Below are 19037 nucleotides of genomic sequence, written 5' to 3'. Positions count from 1 at the left end.
ATAGTAAAGTAAACTAAATGCATGCCAGCATGTTAAGAAGACAACGGGTTAAATTTTGAATTATATAAAGGTCATTATTAGCCATAACAATTCCTGTTTTCACCAATGGCAGCCAATAAAAGCTTAAAATAACAGAGACATGTATGAAAATTAAAAAAAAATGCTAAATAATGCATGCATTCCTACTTATTGAATAAATCTAAAGACTTATTTTTCCTGCAAGACATCAGCAGATATGTCTTAGTTTTAGGATGCTCACCCTCCATTTAGTCATGCATATGAATAAAATGTTTGCTGTAGGATTCAAGCAATAACACCCAAGATGCACTTTGTATTTATTCCTACAATGATTTCAGGGGGACAGAGTTTGATTATAATTTTCACCCTAGAGTAACATGATATAGTGTGCTTAAGGCAGTGATTAGCCCTGTATCTCCTACCAGTTTGCTGGAGCCTGTGTGAGTGTGTATGCGAGGAGTTGTGATGGGGTTGGATTTCTATGGGTAGAGGTTTGTTTGCTTCAAAAAATGTAAAAGTGTATGTTCACTCTGCAAAGTAAATGTCAGTAAATAATGTCAATCTGTGTTCACTTTAAATACCTAACCATGTGCTAGCAAAAATCTGGTTTTATTTGTTTTAATCACACATGATTAGGGTATTTAAAGTGAATTCAAGTTAACACGATTTACAAACATTCACAGTGCAGAGTAAATAGCCTCTATTCCTAGTAAATAAATCTCAATGTTGGTATGCACCCAACTCTATTATATCAGATTCAGGTAAATGTATTGCACTGCATAGTAGTAATAATAATAGTAATAATTATCTCAAATTGTTATGTGGCACACTGCCTAATTATAATTTAAAGGTAATTAAGAGCAGAAGGATGACTGCAAAAATGTAACACATTACACAGTAGTTTACCCTTAGTTTCAGACTCAACCCTTTCTTACAAATGTGAATGCTTTATGTATGGTGACATGATTAAATTCTTCAGTTAGTAATTACATTGTTGCTTAAACCTGCTATAAAGCATTGTATGTAGTGTCCCTTAATGTCAAAACAAATTGCAAGGGTGAATCAGGCAGTAGTGATAGGAGATAAAAAATAAAACTACATAAATATATATTTTTAACCACTCAGATTCTAACGGTAACCCTTATTTATTACATACTAAAAGGTTGGTTCTCATTCCACACTGACACTAGGGGGGGTCATTTATATGTTGAGTGGATGCTGCTTGCATGGCACTAGAGCCCCTAGATGGCGTTGACAAGTATAGGAGATCCTATATTTATCAGCACCATCTAGGAGTGCTAGTACAATGTGAACAGCCAGGCTGAACTTTTATAAATGAACCCCTAAGTCAATATTCTTTTTAAAAATTAACAATCATTTGCAGAAAAAATAACTATCAATGATTTCCAGCTAAGGCATTCTGATGGAAGGACATAGATGAGTACTGTCTGTGATACTTTTTATTTGTATTAAAGGAGAACTATGGGGTTAGGGCTTTTCCCCATAGTTCTCCTTAAGGTAACGGGAGGACACAAACTGGCGTCCTCCCGTCACCCTAAGCTCAGTATACCACAAGCTACAGCTTGCGGTATAATGAGACGCCGCAGTATACCGCGAGCCACAGCTCGCGGTATACTGAGACGCCGCATCTGAAGCGGATCCCGACAATTATGTCTGGATCCACCCAGCTGCGTGAGTGACAGCTGGCTCTGCCTATCTAGAGGCAGAGCCAGCTGTACTCGCCCCCTCCCCCGTCCGTTCCGCCAGTCAGCACTGGAGGATTGAAGCGGGGAAGGGGGAATACAGTAGTAGTAAAAGAAGTAGCCATGGGCTAAGTGAGAATAGTCATATAACTATTTCAAAGTGATTTAGAAAGCCAGGTCCACATTCAGTCTGTTATTTCTTGTGTCAAACAGAGTTATCATTCATAGTTCAAAAGTTTTCCTTTCCTGAGTATTTTTAAAGTTACCTTTGAGTGGTCTGCTTGTGAGAAATAATGTTCCATAGGTGTGCAGTAATCATCTTCCTTATATTCTTTTATGGTGGGTCTATGTAGATGTATTCCTTTTTGTAATTTCTGTACTGTTTCCAGTGGTGTGTTTTTGGTTTTGTGCTGCCCTAGGCAAGACCAAACTTGGGGAACCCCCCTAATCCGAATTTTCCCCATCCCTTCCTGTTCAAGACCTTTTGTGTAACCTTTCAGCTGCTGGATACATTTTGTATGCATTTTGCTGATCCTGTCAGGAGCTGGATACAGTGAGCTCCTGTTTAAATAGTAATAGCTGTGCTGGATAACTCCTGCCAGCGTTGAAGAGAGGAGGTTGAGCTCATCAGTGGATTCGAGTAAGGATAATTTTTTCTTTCTCTTAATGGCAGATGAAGCTCTGCAGTTTTTGACACCCCCTGGAAAGTGCCGCCCAAGGCAAATGCCTAGTTTGACTTGCGGTAGATATGCCCCTGACTGTTTCACTAATGTAACACCCCTTGTAATTATTGCACTGAATGAGGTTCACCATCTGGAGGAGGTGTAGCTGTTTGACCCAGTAATACTGATTTTTTTTTTGTCTTTGCAGATTTTTTACTTAACATTATCAGTACTGCTTGGTTCTAAGAGTAAGGGGTAGATCCCAGAGTGGCTGTCTTGAAAATGTAACTGCTAGTGCAAATAAAAAAAGTATCACAGACAGTATTTACCTGTGTTGTTGCAAGTGCACTAATATTTCTACAATCAACTTAAGAATGATGGAAGATACTAAACATAGCCGCATGAAGAGCAGGTAGCCAACCTGATCACAAAGGAAACACAAATCAAAAGCTACTGTACAATCACCGTAATGCTACATGCACACTAGCTGCACGGTAAAACGCAGCATTTTACCATTGGTGCTAGTGTCCGCTGGGTGGCTGTGGTGAGCTGCAGTGCCTTGCATTGTTACAACACAGGTATTGTTTAGAACTTTATTGCCAATGTACAAAGTGTAATCCATTTAGTGTGCTGCACAGTGGTGCCATCCAGTGCGCTGCTGAAAAATGTAGCATGTCTGCATTTTTCTACACCCCTTCACACATTACACCAGCTTTGTGGTGTGAATAGAGCACATAAAAAGCATTTATTTCTATGAAACATAGTGGTGACCTGTATTTTACTTCTGCAGAAAAACGCAGGTCACTGCATTTAGTTTGAACGAGTCTCAAGTCTAATAGAAGGTAGTGATATTGTATTGTTGCAATAATTATGAATAGTTTGCGACTCTACTGATAAATTGTTGGCACTGCTTGTAATTGTCATCTTGGATACAAAGCATCCACTGTTCCAATTGTGACTGAACATATGTCTACAACATGAAAATAAAGAGGAAGTGTAGACACTGTATGGTGCCTAAGTGATAATGATGGCAATACAGTACCTGTCAAAACAGCAATCTGTATGGAACCAATGATGATTATTACTGACTTACTTACTGTGATTGTGAAAAAGGGTACAGGAAAAAAAAATCAGATCTTCTTTATTGCAGAGTATATGTAATCTGGTAAACTGTCAACATTCAGTTTACTTCACATAAAGGTATTTATTTTTGCTTCTGTTTGGCAATGCAAGTAGTACGATTTCTGATTGTCCTGATCCGAAAGATCTAATAATGGAGCCATGTCAGAATAGAAAAAAATTAATACTTTTTGCCCATAGGAATGCATTCCGCCCAGCTGTCAGAAGCAGGCTGTCGGCCGGCCAATGACTGGCCACTCAGCCAGCTTCGGCTTTCAGCGCGGCTCAGCTGAGCCGAGGCATATGCCTTCGGCTCGACTGAGCCACTCAGCTAAGTTCGGGAGCTGTACGGGCTATTGTGAATAGCCCATACAGCAGCCCTTCGGTTCTACTGAACTGAAGGGGTCCTAGGACCGAAGCTAGCCGAAGGTTCGACCGAAGCTATGGTTAGATCCTTCGGCTGCTTGGTGAATAGACCCCCATGATTTCTATGTTAATTCAACCCAGCAAAAAAAAGGGGGGTTATTCAGAGTAAGGAAAATAGAATTTAAGAATGTTCTTTAGGGTAATTGTCAGTAGAGCAAAGATAAAAATGTAAATGTGATATGGATTATTTTATTAGCAGAAATAGCATCTCTAGCTGTCATTAGTTGAATTCAGCAGTGAATGGATTAATACAAAGGGATATATTTGTTAAAGGCAAGTAGGCTGTTGCAATGAAAGATTTACAGGGTTATTCACAAAAGGGTGAAGAGTTTGGAGATAGCAGGAGAAGTGAACAATCTAAGACAACATTGCTGAACAGGAAAGTGAGCTGAATAGGAGAATTTTTGCAAATCAGCTACTTTGGCCTAGATTGTTAGCTTCTCTTGCCTTCTCTACACTCTTCAAACTCTTCACCCTTTTGTGGATAGCCCTGTTACTTTCCAAGGGAATTTTCCCTTATCTTAGTGCATGAGGTGAAGCTCTGGAAAGTAAACACAAAGGGAGCGCCTTTCCTAGTGCAGATCAATTTATTTCAATAAGCATGAAGTAAAAAGGAGATGAAATGGTACTCACAAACATGAGTGTTACACAGGCATGGAATGGGAGCTGACATGCAGTAAGGCATCCACTAGACAATTCCTGTGTGTGATGACGTTGACGCGTTTCCGGGGCATGCCCCCTTCATCAGAACCTTCTTCTTCTGATGAAGGCGGCGTGCCCCGGAAACGCGTCAACGTCATCACACACAGGAATTGTCTAGTGGATGCCTTACTGCATGTCAGCTCCCATTCCATGCCTGTGTAACACTTATGTTTGTGAGTACCATTTCATCTCCTTTTTACTTCATGCTTATTGAAATAAATTGATCTGCACTAGGAAAGGCGTTCCCTTTGTGTTTACTTTCCAGATTCCCAGCTTTCCCGGCTTCTTTGGGGCAGCATCCTGCAGTATGCCTGAGAAGATTTCCCAGTGAGGACTGATAGTTAGTGGCGCTTCATTGTTTTTACTGTGATGAGGTGAAGCTCTGATGACTTCCATCATTCAATTATGTGCAAGCAATAATACTTTTTCTTAATTATTTTTCTTGCTTATGATTCTGCATTTTCAACCTGTTTGCCTTTGGTAAAACAACTCTACCAAATAAGATTAAGGACCTGTGTCGGCGGGCTTTGGGCTTGTGTTGTTAGCATAAGTTTGACATCAGTTTGACATGCTTCTGAAAGCATTCAGAATTAATTGAAAGGTGTATTTGACTTGCAGTTGACTTCCTTTTGACCTGATTTTATCCTGCTTCAAGGGGTTGTTGCATTTCTATAGACTTGCACAGGGATGCAAAGCCCATTAGATGAAATAATAAGCCTATAAATACAGGCCCTAACATTGCTGGTGTTAGCTGCAAAAGGATCATCAGCAACCTACAAAGAGAGACTGAGACACCCTATTCAGCTTAATGCTAAAGATGTAAGTAAACTAATCCGCTGTGTATTGCTGTTCCAAGAAGGATTTTTTCCCTGAATGTAAGGATTATTTGGCAACTGCCTCAATGGGTTTTTCTTTTACCTTTACTGACCAAGACAGTTTTATAATTTGTACAGGTTAAAAGTAATGGTCTTGGGCTTTTTTGAGCTTTATTTTGTGTTACCATGTTTTTAGTAACAAATGCTTCCAAATACAGATCTGCAATGGAACAAAAATTTTTATGAAAATTTAGTAATACTTCTACACTAGTCATACAGTAAAGTAATTCAAAACTGAACTATATTGTTTTAACTTATGGAACTTTTATTTGCTCTCAGTGTAAAATTACTTTTATCTAAAAATATCAAATACATTATGAATTGCTTTTGACATGTTCACCATTTGTTTCTAAATTTTTAAATAATTAGTACAGTTTGATGTTAATTGTTGGCATCTAAAAGGCAATCTGTACTGTAGAAATATGGAGTTTATGGCTACTGACCTCCTTCCTAGAATACTAAATCCAGAGTTAGTATTAAACTAATAAATGTAACCTGGACTATCCCCACTATTTCTCAAAGCATCTGCTTCACCATAATCACATACAATGGAAACAGTAAGTGCAGTGCTCCCTATTTACCCTGTATTGTACCAATAATTCTTATTAAAGTAGATCTAAATTGAGTCACTAAAATCTTTACAGTCTTTTTCAGTTACTAAAAGATGTTACTAAAAAGTGTTACATTAAATCTGCAGTTTTTAATAAAATAAAACTGATGATCTTGTTCCCTGTTCAGGAACTTCCAATTATGGGGGTGACAACTGTCTCTAACACCTATATACTTGCCGCCATACATTGTGCAGGTACGGTTCATTGTTGCAACTTTCAGGAAGTTGGTCCAGATCAATCATGTACATCTGATGCTAGAGCTAGTACATGAAGACAGGAAGTGGTTGGAGCAGGCTAGAGGAGATCAGCAGTTCTGATATGCAAAAAAAGGTGAAACAACATTAGAATAATTATTTTCTTTAAAAAATGACAATTGTTTAAACTACGGTGCTATAGCAAATTAAACATGATCCTGTTAGGGTTTAGCTTTATAGCAATATAGCTTAAACTGAGAACACAGTCATAATTTCAAAAGTTGTTTTAGATCTGTATCTTTCATTAAAAAAAACACCTGGTGATATTGTAATGAAGGTCCTTATTCAGGAAATTCCAGTTATACTATAAACAATTTTATAGTGCAGTTTCTTCTCTATTTTCATTATAGATAGACCTATGAAATGGCTTTCTTTGAAAACACAAACTCATGCAGTTTCAGATTGGCCCTAACAAAAGCATGATTCTTTGGTGTAAAAAGAAGCCTACTCCTTCCCTCTTACATAGGATTCATGACCTGTGCAGGAGAAAAATGTATGTGCTTCACATTAAAAAGAAAATTCAAAAGGTCTCTTGAAAAAAAGGAAAAGTGTTCAAAGACAGTAGTTATCTCCTAAGGGAGGGAAAAAACAAATCCCTACTGTGTAGAATAGAGGCCCATTAGTTGGACATCAAACTATGTATGACAGTTCTTCCTGAAAGGCAAAACTGATAATACTCTCTATTTTTTATCATTTTCAAGAAAGTACCTTAATCATGAAAGAGGACATGTCTGATATATTTGGCATGTATGCAATATGCTTGTCCATATACTGTAAGTGTGTTTGAAAAAGTATAAAACTTTACTAGATCTAAAATTGTATAATTGAGTTTCAATTCATTTAGAATTACTATTTATACATATAGTATATATAGTGAGAGTTTAAAAAATATTTGGCTATAGAAGATTTTATTTTTTAAAAACTGGAAGATGCTAACGAATCTGTCTTACCCTTAAAGCAACTTGCTTACTTAAAGTTTCTTTAAAAATGCAGTATCAGGAAGGAAGCATAGAAATACCTATCTCTTCTGCTGGCCGCATCACCCAACCATTCTTCAGTGCAGAGTAATCACCAGCGGAAGTCTCTTCTGAAACCAAACACTTAAAGGAGTGTCAATCACCTGTGTTTTCTGCAGCTCTCAATGGTTCCTCCCACCAACCTCCATGTCACTACTGTATCCTGGGGTGACTGTCAGTTGGAGTAATCGTTGAGCACTGTGGGTGACACAGCAGACTGATACTCCCAGAAGTGTCAGTTTCAGAAGAGACTTCAGCCTTGGATTACTTTGCAGAGATGTGGTGTTCTGCAGCAGGAAAGATATGTATTGCTTCTTTGCCAGTATGACATTTTAAAAACAAATTTTAAAAGCAATTAGATTCTTCCTCCTTTCGCAGAATAGAATAAAAATTACTGCTGAAATGATTAGTAGATCTAGAGATATCTGATATCATACACAATCTTAATTTTTCCTGTAAAACTAAACCTTGACATCGAATCTCTCACTTCAAAAAAAATGATTGTTTATCCTGCAACGTGAATAAAGGTCTTGTTAACCATTAAGAAACTTTTGCTCATCACTTGCTTTGCAGATGTTCTTGCTCCCAGTATTTGTAACTACAGGGTTTACAGCCAAACAGAAAATGGGAAAAAAGGAAACACCTGTTATTATGTTGTTTCTATTGTGCCCCAGTTTACTAAAGAGATACATCAAGATTCAGTCTGGAAATTATTATTAGTGTTATTATTTAGGATTTATATAGCGCATCACTTTACTATATAAGGAGGACATTGCAGTTACAATACGAATCAAGACAAGATGGTAAGAAGGGCCCTATGAGAGCTTACAGTTTAAAAGGGAGAGGCAAGTGATACAAGAGGTGGTAGCTGTGTGGGGATGAATTGTTTGAGAAAGGACTAGTTCAGTGATTAGGTTGAGACAGGACAGGCTTTCCTGACTAGATAAGTCTTCAGGGATCACCTAAAGTCAGACAGAGTAGGAGATAGCCAGATAGGTTGGGGTAGGGAGTTCCAGAGGATGGGAGAGACTCTAGAAAGGTTCTAGCAGCGAGCATGGGAGGAGTTGATGGGGGAGCTAGAGAGCAGGAGGTCTTGGCAGGAGTAGATAGGATGGTTAATGGGATACCTTGAGAGGAGGCTGTATTGGGGGCAGAGTTGTGGATTGCTTTGTAAGTGTTTGGTAATATTTTGAGTTTCCGATGAGACTAGCAGCAGCATTCATAATAGACTGAAGGGGGATAACATGCGTAGCGGGAGGCCACAGAGGAGGGAGTTGAAATAGTTGAGATGGGAGATACCAAGTGAGTGGATGAGTAACTTTGTGATTCCATTGGTTAGGAAGTGGCGTATGACATCCTAGTTATCATTCTGGACCTACAGAATCAGGTACTATTTGGCTCACGTAGGAAATAAACTAATACCTGTATATAAAACTGAAGTAATAGTAAAGTCAAGTTTAATGCATCACCTTGTATGTGATCTAGTTCCTTCATCTTGCTTTGGAAAGAACTTGGGGCTCTAGAGAGAAGAGAGAGAGTGGTATGCAAAGTGGTACGCAGAGCTGGTAGTGAAAGTGTATGTTAAGCCAAAACGTTTTGTTGTTAATTTTGAATAGAGTAGGTAATGTGGGGTTTTACTGCTATCCAGGGCACTGCTAGACATATTTTCCCTCACTTTCTATCCTGTTATATCTGTAAAAAATAAATCAAGGCAACTGGATTTGCCGTATTTTTCTTGAAAATGTTTTGCTGGTCTTCTGACTAGCTTTTCTGAGTATCAACCGTCATCAACAGGGCAAAAGGAGGACTGCTTTCTGCAACAGTAATGCAGCAAAACCCATACCTCTTGCAGATTGGTGAAGACCTCTGCTTAAAGTGTATTTTTCACCTTTGCAGTCACATTTGAGAGACCCCCACTATGTGTTTGTTATGGGTTCCTATTCACATAGCATACCTAAACATAATTTAAACAATATTTCTATATACAGAGGGCTCAGTGGGCAGCTTATTTTGCTTTGAAAAAATTGTAATGTGGAGATAAGAGACAGACTGGAGGGACAAGACCGAGAGACAATACCATTAACATTGCACCGCCAAGGTTTTGAGATGCTTAACCTTTTGTTAGGACAGACAGTCCTGCACTTCTAGTTAACTGATAATGAAATCTGCCAGGACAGTACAGGCAGGGTTAATTATGGCAAACACATCTCATCTTCTGAGGGTCTCTTTTCTTTGAATAAACTACAGTACACAAGGTTAAAGTGATATTAAAGTCAAATGGTTTTTAAGTTTTTTCAAATGTTGATTAAATCACTTACAACAGATGCTGCTTCTTGATGGGTAAAATGTTTAGCTTTCTGCAGAATCAGCTGGTCCCATGAGCACTGGCCCTGATATCCTGTTTTAGGGTGGCACTTAATGTTAATGTTATAATGGCTGGTTGGGGTCCTGTTTCTTTTCAACATTTTTAAAGCCTGTTTTGCCTCTACCCTTGAAAATGCGGCCTATAAATTCCACTTACATAGTGTGAAATGTGATAGCTGGTGGGTGTCCTGTTCAGTATTGATTCTTGTATTCAAAAAGGCTGGTGGGGGTCCAGTTCAACATGAAGGCTAATACAAGGGGGGCAAGGCTGCATAGACTAGTGTAGAAGCCAGCCGTGTCCGAGATGCGGGTGAGTGATCTTTGTTATTTTAGCTCCCTAGACAAACCGAGCAGTTAACATTTGCAGTGTGGGGGTAGCCCCACTGCAAGGGTTAAGATTTCATATGCCTTGATTTCTTCTTTAATGTAACCACGATTATATGAACATATACCTAAATCAAACCTTAGCCCTAAATGTTAACCCAATAGTTAACACAATGAAAACCATTATCACAGTGAACATTATACTACCATACTTCAAATGCTGAGAATAAAATAATGAAAATTGCATTTCTTATAAAATTTAATGCACCATAACCTTTGTACCTAAAAATCTATCACCAAAAACTATCGGTCTGGGTTTTGATGGGAAAAGACTTGAGCATTAAATGGAAACTCATGTAAACATGGAGAGTAAAAGCCATTAGAGCACCAAAATATGCTATTATCTATGGTCTTTCTTAATTTTTTAATACACATTAAACTAACAGGTAGACTAACACACCTAGGTCATGTATAAGGTTTTTTTAAAGATATGCATAACTGCCTATAACTTTTGTGACTCAGCAAAATAACCAAGCATTACCTTTGTCTAATCAATATTCTGAAGAGCTAAAGTACTGAACTGGCTGTTCCTCTGCTAGGTTTATTTTAATAATTTCTGAGGTTAACAGAGGACTATTTTTTTTTGTTTGTTTATAGATGGTCAATAATCCCTTAGCAAACCAAGCAGCAGCAGCTGCAGCGGCAGCAGCTGCCATGGGCTCAATAGCGAGTTCACAGGCCTTTGGAAATGCACTATCCAGTCTCCAAGGTGTTACTGGACAACTTGTCACAAATGCACAAGGACAGGTAATAAGCATAAATGTATTTTCATATTTGTATATTATATTTCCTATATTTTATCTAGCCTTGTTATGTCTCTTAAATGTATTGTTTTCTTTCACATTGTAAGTCCATTAAAAGTTAGTCTTTTAAGTGAACACAAGTGAGTTAAAGCTTCCTTGTGGTTTCCTAAAAATAAAGTATCACACATGTTGTCTGGGACTTCAACAACAAGTCTTCTACCTATAATGTAGTGTACCACTCTACTCTGGGCAAATACACTGAGTACACTGAGGTATAATCTGCTCACCTAAAATCTTAATGTATATATGCAATCCCAGTAATGGAAAAAAAACATTCACACAATTACAGTATACAAATATTGAACTATAGACTGTTAACAGTTATTATTATAAGAATCCATTCAATATAATATGCATGTAGTTTAAAGCTGTTAAGGAACTTAGTAACTTAGTAATTTCATTTGAAGTTAGAGAATATAGAATAGAACTGAATTTTTAAAACTACTAACAAGTCAGCATGGGTTTCAGGTTAGGTTTGAACATATCCGGTCAGTTTTGCCTGCCCAAACCTTCGTCTGATGCTTATACATAAACATCAGCTGAAAATCTTTAGCATTAATGCCGCTAAATGACATGATGGATTCCCATGGCTTCTGTTTTTAAACAAGTCAGGGAAGCCACAAAACCACAACAAAGTAAATATTTTTCACTGTATTTGTTATTTATGTTCCCACTGCATAGTCAGTATTTAAACAATATTGTAAGCCACATATGCAAAATCCCATAGCTCATACAGGTTTTAGGCCAAACATCCATATTAAAGTATATATATTTTTCACTAAACGTAGGAAGGAATATTGCACAGACTCAATAAACAGTAATTAAACAATGTGTTGTAGGCCACATTTGCAAATAATTACACACCTCATGCAGCTTTTAGAACAAAAAAACTAAATAAAGTTTGTATTATTCAAAACAAAAAAACATTATACAGAGTGCATAGTCTGTATTTAAACAAACTGTTGTAGACCTGCCTTTGCAAAACCACACGCCTCTTGCAGCTTTTGAGGTAAAGAAACACAATAGAGTGTATATTTTTCACTGTTAACATGAAGGAATATTGTACAGACTGCATAGGCAGTATTTAAACAGTCTGTTGTAGGCTGCATTTGCAAAATTATACAAATCTTGTTGCACCTGAGGCCAAAAAAATTATAATATGCATATTTTCTACTGAAAAAACTAAGTAATATTGTACAACCTGCATAGACAGTATTTAAACAATCTGTTGTGGGACAAATTTCAAAAATCACATACCTCATGCATCTTTTGAGGCCAAAAAATATATACAAATTATTTTATTTTTTTTACTTTCAAAAGAAGGGAATATTGTACAGATTGCATATACTTTAATATAACAATCTGTTGTAGGCCACATTGCAGAAACAAACACCTTATGCAGCTTTTGAGCCAAAAAAAATATGAAGTATATATTTATCACCGTTAAAGTGAAGAAGTATTGTAAGCCTACATAGACAGTATATAAACAATCTGTTGTTTACGTTACTGTCATTTTGAACAGGAGAGACAACAGCCAGGTTTGAATCAAAATATCAACAATAGAGTGTAATATTTCGTAGAATACAACCAGTAAAATATTGTGCTGACTCCATACACAGTATTTAAGCACTTTCAGTATGTTTTTTTTTTCCAAACAATTTTTATCGCTTTTCCATACAATTTAACAGTACAACAAAAAAATTCGGCCACTGCCGAGAGTAATACAGCATATTACATGGTGTCGCGTCACATTATACTTTTCGCATGAAGGCACTCACCATGCAGCCTATTACATTGTAAGATGCCTAGTGCACAGAATAAGCATACACTTCAAAAACAGAACAAACATATTCAACACAATATCTAAAGTAAAATCCATACATGTCGAGTATGTGAAGGTGTCTAACACAATTGTGGGTAAAATTGACTATGGACATAGAAAAAAACTCGAAGAAATTGTGACGGGCAGTACAACAGCCATGTATGGATGTGCCAAAAAATCAACAAAAAAAAATAAGCAAAAATTAGATCTCGAGTATCTAGTTAGGGACTTCTCTTTTTTCCTGAGGCGCATAGCAGGAACAATGGGGGCTCTGCCATGCCCGGGGAGCAGATCTACCTAGTGGTAGAAAACCTTTCCTCGGCCGAGGTAGGGGGTGAGCTGCAGCGAAGTAGTGGGGCCCCGAGTAAAACATCAAAAACCTCCAGGGTGTGTGGGTAGCGTCACCCTCCCGATGTGAAAAATAAGGGAGAATCTGGAGGAGCTCACCTGGGCCTAGGATATATAGCAGGCAGGACCGTATCTTCGATAGAAAATCTGCAGCTCACGGCGAATCTGAGGGTGTCATCGGGAGGCGAGGCAGCATCTTCTTCGCTGGGGTAGATTGGCGGTGTTGTCGGGGGGATCGATCATACCCATCCGGTGCATCGGGATCCAGCATCTGGCGGATATATGCAGTTGCTTCTGCCGGATTTAGAAAGGATTGTTGTGAGCCATCAGGGGCTTGGAAGCGGAGCGTTGCAGGGTATGCCAACGTGAATTTCACTTTCTTTTGGAACAGCATGGTGCATAAACCGCTGAAGGCCTTGCGTTTCTTGGAGACCTCCACTGAGTAGTCTGCGAAGAGTAGAAGGCGGTGGTCAAGCTCTTTCTAGCGCGCTCTTTCTAGCGCGGAATGCTTGCAGGATTGTCATGCGATCATTGTAGTCCAAATAACGCACTATGACCGGACATGGCGATTTCCTCTCCGGGTTCAGAGGCCCAACACGATGTGCTCTTTCCACCCTGCACGGCAGATGTATCCCTAGGAGGTCGGGGATATTGTGGGCGGATATGTCCGCCAAAGAGGAAGGGCGATAGGTCTCCGGAAGTCCAATGATTCGGACATTGTTCCGGCGGGACCGGTTTTCCAGATCCTCCACCGGGTCCATCAGATGCTGGACGTTCTGCTGGGCAGATTCTATCTGGGAGGTCGTTGTTTCACTCCCCTCCTCTAGTTGAGCTATTCGGTGTTCCGCTTCTGACAGCCTCTGTGCCTGTTGAAGAAGGTCGGCGCGTAAGGCCTGGATGCCCTTGTTCACCGCCTTGGTCACTGCGTCTTGGATAGTGGGGCGCAGACGATGGGCTTGCATAAGGAAGACCCGCATAAGGAAGACCCGCGGCCATTTTAGGGGGAGGTTGTGGCCTCTTGGGTCTCGTTGGCGTGCTCTTGCTCCGCGGACCGTTATGCTTTTTCGTCAGGAATTTATCCATGGAGGATGCTATGGCGAGGCCCGGAGTAGACTCCCAATGCAGAGAGTCGGTATCGAGGGGCCGAGGTAGGTTTTTGTATGCCGATTACGACGGGCAGCGCGGGAGCTCTTTTCCGTGCGTCCGCTACATCAGGCGCCGGAACGGGAAGTCTTCAGTATGTTTTTATAGGGTGGCACTTATCAGCTTTAAAGAAGACAATACCATTAGACTGTAATTTTTTGACAGAAAAAAAGCCAGCAAAATATTGTTCTGTCTCCATACACAATATATGAGCAGCTTCAGTAACCCCCATTTTACACAAGAGGGACAGCTTTTAATCCAAAAAATAACTTTACAGTATATTTATTTTGCAGAAAAAAGCCAGCTAACTATTGCAGTAACTCCCTATACAATATTTAAAAAAAACATGTGTCTGTATTTTGAACAGGAGAGACACCAAGCAGCTTTTAACCTAAAAAAAAATCAACATTAGAGTGAATTGTCTCACTGAAATAGTCAGCAAAATATACTGTATATTGTACTGACTCCATGCAGAGTATGTGATGACTTTCTCTAGACCACAGTTTAATAGGATGAGAGCAGGTGTTATTTAAAAAAAAAATCATTAACAGAATACACTATTTCAGAGAGACAATAGCCACAAGTAATTCTGATTTATGGAACAGTGGGATAGGCTCTAAATTAGGAGACATTTTATTACCCTGAATCAAACACTTAGGGGTCTATTCACGAAGCAGCCAAAGGATCTAGCCGTAGCTTCGGCCGATCCTTTGGCTAGCTTTGGCCCCAGGATCCTTTCGGTTCAGTAGAACCGAAGGGCTGCTGTACGGGATATTCACAATAGCCCGTACAGCTCCCGAACTTAGCCGAGCGGCTCAGTCAAGCCGAGCGCATATGCCTCGGCTCGGCTGAGCCGCGCTGAAAGCCGAAGCTGGCCGAGCAGCCGGCCTCTGGCCGGCCGACAGACAGCTTCTGACAGCTGAGCGGAGCCAGCCGTGATCTTGAGAGATCAGCGTCCCTGGTTACCAGCTAACCAGGGACACTGATCTCCAGACAGCAAACTCTCCCGGGCACTCCGGGAGTCTCCCGCTCCCGGCCGCCAAGGTGAGATACACTGCTTTTTCTTTTTTTTCTTTATTCTGACTTAGAGCCGTGTCTGCTGATGGACCTGATGGACAACTGCAGCAGAGGGCGGGTGCAATGCTAGTTTACTATTGGCTATTGCAAATTGAAATAGCCAATAGGAATCTAGCAATGCAATCATATGGGCAATTTTTTTTTTCTTTATTTCTATGTCAGAATAAAGAAAAAAAAAAGAAAATTCAGTGTTTCTCTCCTGGGCGGCTGGGAGCGGGGTTTTTTTTCGTTTTTTTTTTACGGCAGCAGAACCGCCGGCCAATAGAAAACTATTGGGCGGGGCTAGCTGTCATTGCTAGCTCCGCACAATCGTTTTCTATTTACTTTTTTAACAATTTTCTATTCTGCTCGGTCCCTCTGAGGGACCAAGCAGAACAGCCGAGCCGAATGCCGCTCAGCAGCATTCAGCTATTCACTCACTGCTGTTCGGCATCTATAAGAATAGACCGAACAGCAGCGAGTAGCCTGCCGGAGGTTCGGCTTATCTGATCCAGATGTTGGTTCAGCTGTGTCGAACTCAGCCGACCCGAAGCCACGTGAAGCCACCTGATGTAAGGCTGATTTCAGCCGATATACGGCTGAAATCAGCCGTACCAGCCTGAAGTGAATAGCCAAACAGCGTCCAGCTCACTTCACTTTAGGTCAGTCTTTCACTCGGCTACCTACGGCAGCTTAGTGAATAGACCCCTTAGATTTTGCAGCTGAGGACCAGCTTTGGAAGCATTATGTGTCACCTTTACAGTAACTTATCATCAGAATACAACAGAAATGTTGACGCAAAACACAAGATTGAACCTGCAGAAGAGAATAATTTTGCAGTCTAGCTGTACAAAAATTAGTTTGGCACCTTTGCAGTGCCAGAGCACCAGAATATGGAAATTAAGGCAACACAAGATGGTAATGGTGGTAAGCCAGCAGTGGAGAGAGGAGATGATAATAGTAGCAAACCAGCAGCGGTGGAAGTAGCTGGTAACTGTGGCAGGCCATCAGGGTTGGAATGAGATGGTTATTATGTCAAGTTATTAGTGATAGAAGGAGTTGGTAATGGTGACGGTAGCTGGTAATGGTGGTAATCCAGTAGCAAGAACAATAGCTAGTAATGTTGACAGGTCAGTGCAGTGGCAAGTACTGCATATATCACAGATTGACAGAGTGGTTAGCATGTCTGCCTTGCAGCACTGGTCCCCGGTTCAAATCCCAGACAGAACACTAGTTGCAAGGAGTTTGCATGTTCTCCCTGTGCTTGCGTGGGTTTTCTCTGGATACACTGGTTTTCTCTCACACTCCAAAGACATTAGATTGTAAGCTCCTTGAGGACAAAGACTGATGTGAACCTGCAACTATGTAAAGTGCTGCGTAAATTGTCGGCACTATATAAATACCTGTAATGAATAAATAAATCACCTCTCCCTGCAAACAATGCTCTGTCAGCTGTCCCTATCTACTCCAAGTCTTTTTACACACACACACACACACACACACACACACACACACACACTGACACAAGACTGCTGGATACCCTCAAGCTGGCCATACCCCTTACAATTATCTGCAGATTTTCTGTGGTCAGATGGGAAAGGTGCAACAGATTCCTCCATCTACACTTAACTGTGTGGATGGAGTAATCTCCACCTGGGCCAATCTGTTGCACTTTTTCCATCTGACCAGAGAAAATCTGCAGATAATTGTAAGGTGTATGGGCACCTTCACAGGGGAAGCTTGCAGATACAAAAACCCATTATTGGCCTATCTAAGCCACCTGACAACAATTTAGGACCCAGAAAGTGCATGATTGGTAATTAGTTATTTATTAGTTAAGGATATGAAGCACCTCAATAGTTTGCCATTTTTCTGAGTGCATTTTTAAAGATCTAGCAACAGAATCCAAAGTCCTGTGTACCAATCCCAATTTTTTTTATTATTCCTTTTTTCTTTATACATTGTTAAACAGGTACAGGGGTCCCTTGGAATCTTTATCCATTCGCTGAATGTGAATTAAGTAGATGAACAAAGCCAAAAATAATGTAACAGAAAAAAATGTGGTTTTAGAAATACTCCCTCTTCTCCATTTAATTCATATAAAAGTTAGAAAAAATCCTAAAGGGCTTTGGCGTTGACCCAGTCACCCCAAAACCAATTGCAATCATACTCTGATCAAATTTAACATCTGTCCTGGCTGATATCTTATCCCATTAGAATGCCATTCTGTTTCTGTGGTCTTTTAGGGACATATAATCTCTATATGGTCAGTTATGTCTAACATGTTTAAGCACCTATGAGAATCAACAGAGGATTGGAGTAGTAATGTGGGACAGGTCAGACCTGTTTTTTTTTAGAAAATAAGCTTGTAAAAAGCAGATTAATAGAATGCTATTTTTATTTCCTGCTTAGACCATGTATGACCTTTTCACAGATCCTCTATTGTTTCTGTAACCCTTTCTCTCACACTGTGCTAGAGAACATCCTAACCACATACACATTTTGAATGAACCTGTGGGGTTTTTTTTGCTTACAAATAATACAAGATTTCTCTAATTATGACTCACAATTACATTACATTGATCCTGATGTTTAAAACACTGTTGTTCTACTTTAGATCATGCACTTTGTAAGTATTGATCATTTCTGAGATTTAATAAATGGAATGTATTTTCTTTAGTTTCTTTTTTTTTATTTCTGACATAGTAAACAAAGACACATCTAAGATACATCTAAGACAGTTCTACCCGCCATTCAGAAAAGATGCTGACCTTGTCATATTTATAGGGAGGGTACAGAATTGTTCCATCACCATCTTGGGTGTTGAACGATGGAGCTTGTCAAAGTGAGACCATATCTAATGAATCATCTTATCGCAGGTGCACACTGCACATATTAAAAGAGGATTGTATGAACAATGTGCCCTCTACAATAACCTTTCAGTGTCTACTTTAACCCGTCTTTCAATCCCTTTCATCAAACGATCATCTTGTATAACAGATCTTAAACAGAGTCCCTTTTAAAGGATTGTGTGATTTTTTTTTCCGTTATGTTGAACACTCATTTAAGACTTGCAACTAATCCAAACTGTTCAAATAAAAATGACCTTATTCAAAAACCCAGAAGAAAAACATATAAATATATATAATCATTCATACATATACATATGATTATCACCATTTTTCCCGTAAGTTTGATTGTGTGTAACATTAAATATTAAGTGAGGGGGAAATAAAAAAAATAAATAAATTGCAAAATCTGCAATATATTTTAGACATGCTCCAGCTTATAACTTTTATTAAGGTTGTATTAAAGTCTGCACCTTTTTTTTTTTTTAAATAATGAATCGAAAAAAATATATATACCTTACAAATATGACTTTACATTTTTGCTCAAGCACTTACAGTCATCATGATTTCATGATTCCATCCAGCTGGCTCCAACTCTCTCACCTCAGCTTCCTTGAACATCCAGTTGCGTATACAATCACAAGGGACAGAAAACTCTCCAGCATTTATCAGTCTACTAGCTTGGAGAAGGGAGTGGCTTGTCTTGATGTGCCTTGTGTGTTAATAGATGATAAATGTCACCAGCACACCTACTGTATGTCTTGTGTCAGTAATCCATCTTCTTTATTGATGCAGACTGTCAAAAAACAAAACACAGTTTTGCGACAGTCTTCATCAATAAAAAAGATGGATTATTGACACAAGACATAGGTGTGCTGTTGA

General features: G+C 39.3%; 1 protein-coding gene across 1 annotated transcript in view; it reads left to right on the top strand.

Annotated features, from left to right (window-relative positions):
- POU6F2 (POU class 6 homeobox 2) overlaps window positions 1-19037 on the top strand; it is a gene marked incomplete at its 3' end in the record, with an annotated part of 305002 nt that overhangs the window by 264861 nt on the left and 21104 nt on the right. Inside the window, exon 6 of the mRNA XM_018558767.1 lies at window positions 10732-10881. Within this exon, the coding sequence (XP_018414269.1) occupies window positions 10732-10881 (150 nt within the window). The remainder of the gene's footprint in view (window positions 1-10731; window positions 10882-19037) is intronic.

The sequence above is a fragment of the Nanorana parkeri genome, unplaced genomic scaffold, assembly GCF_000935625.1.
Source record: "Nanorana parkeri isolate BGI_ZX_2015 unplaced genomic scaffold, ASM93562v1 scaffold357, whole genome shotgun sequence".
In the NCBI taxonomy this organism is placed as follows: domain Eukaryota; kingdom Metazoa; phylum Chordata; class Amphibia; order Anura; family Dicroglossidae; genus Nanorana; species Nanorana parkeri.
This window is presented reverse-complemented; position numbering and strand designations above follow the sequence as displayed.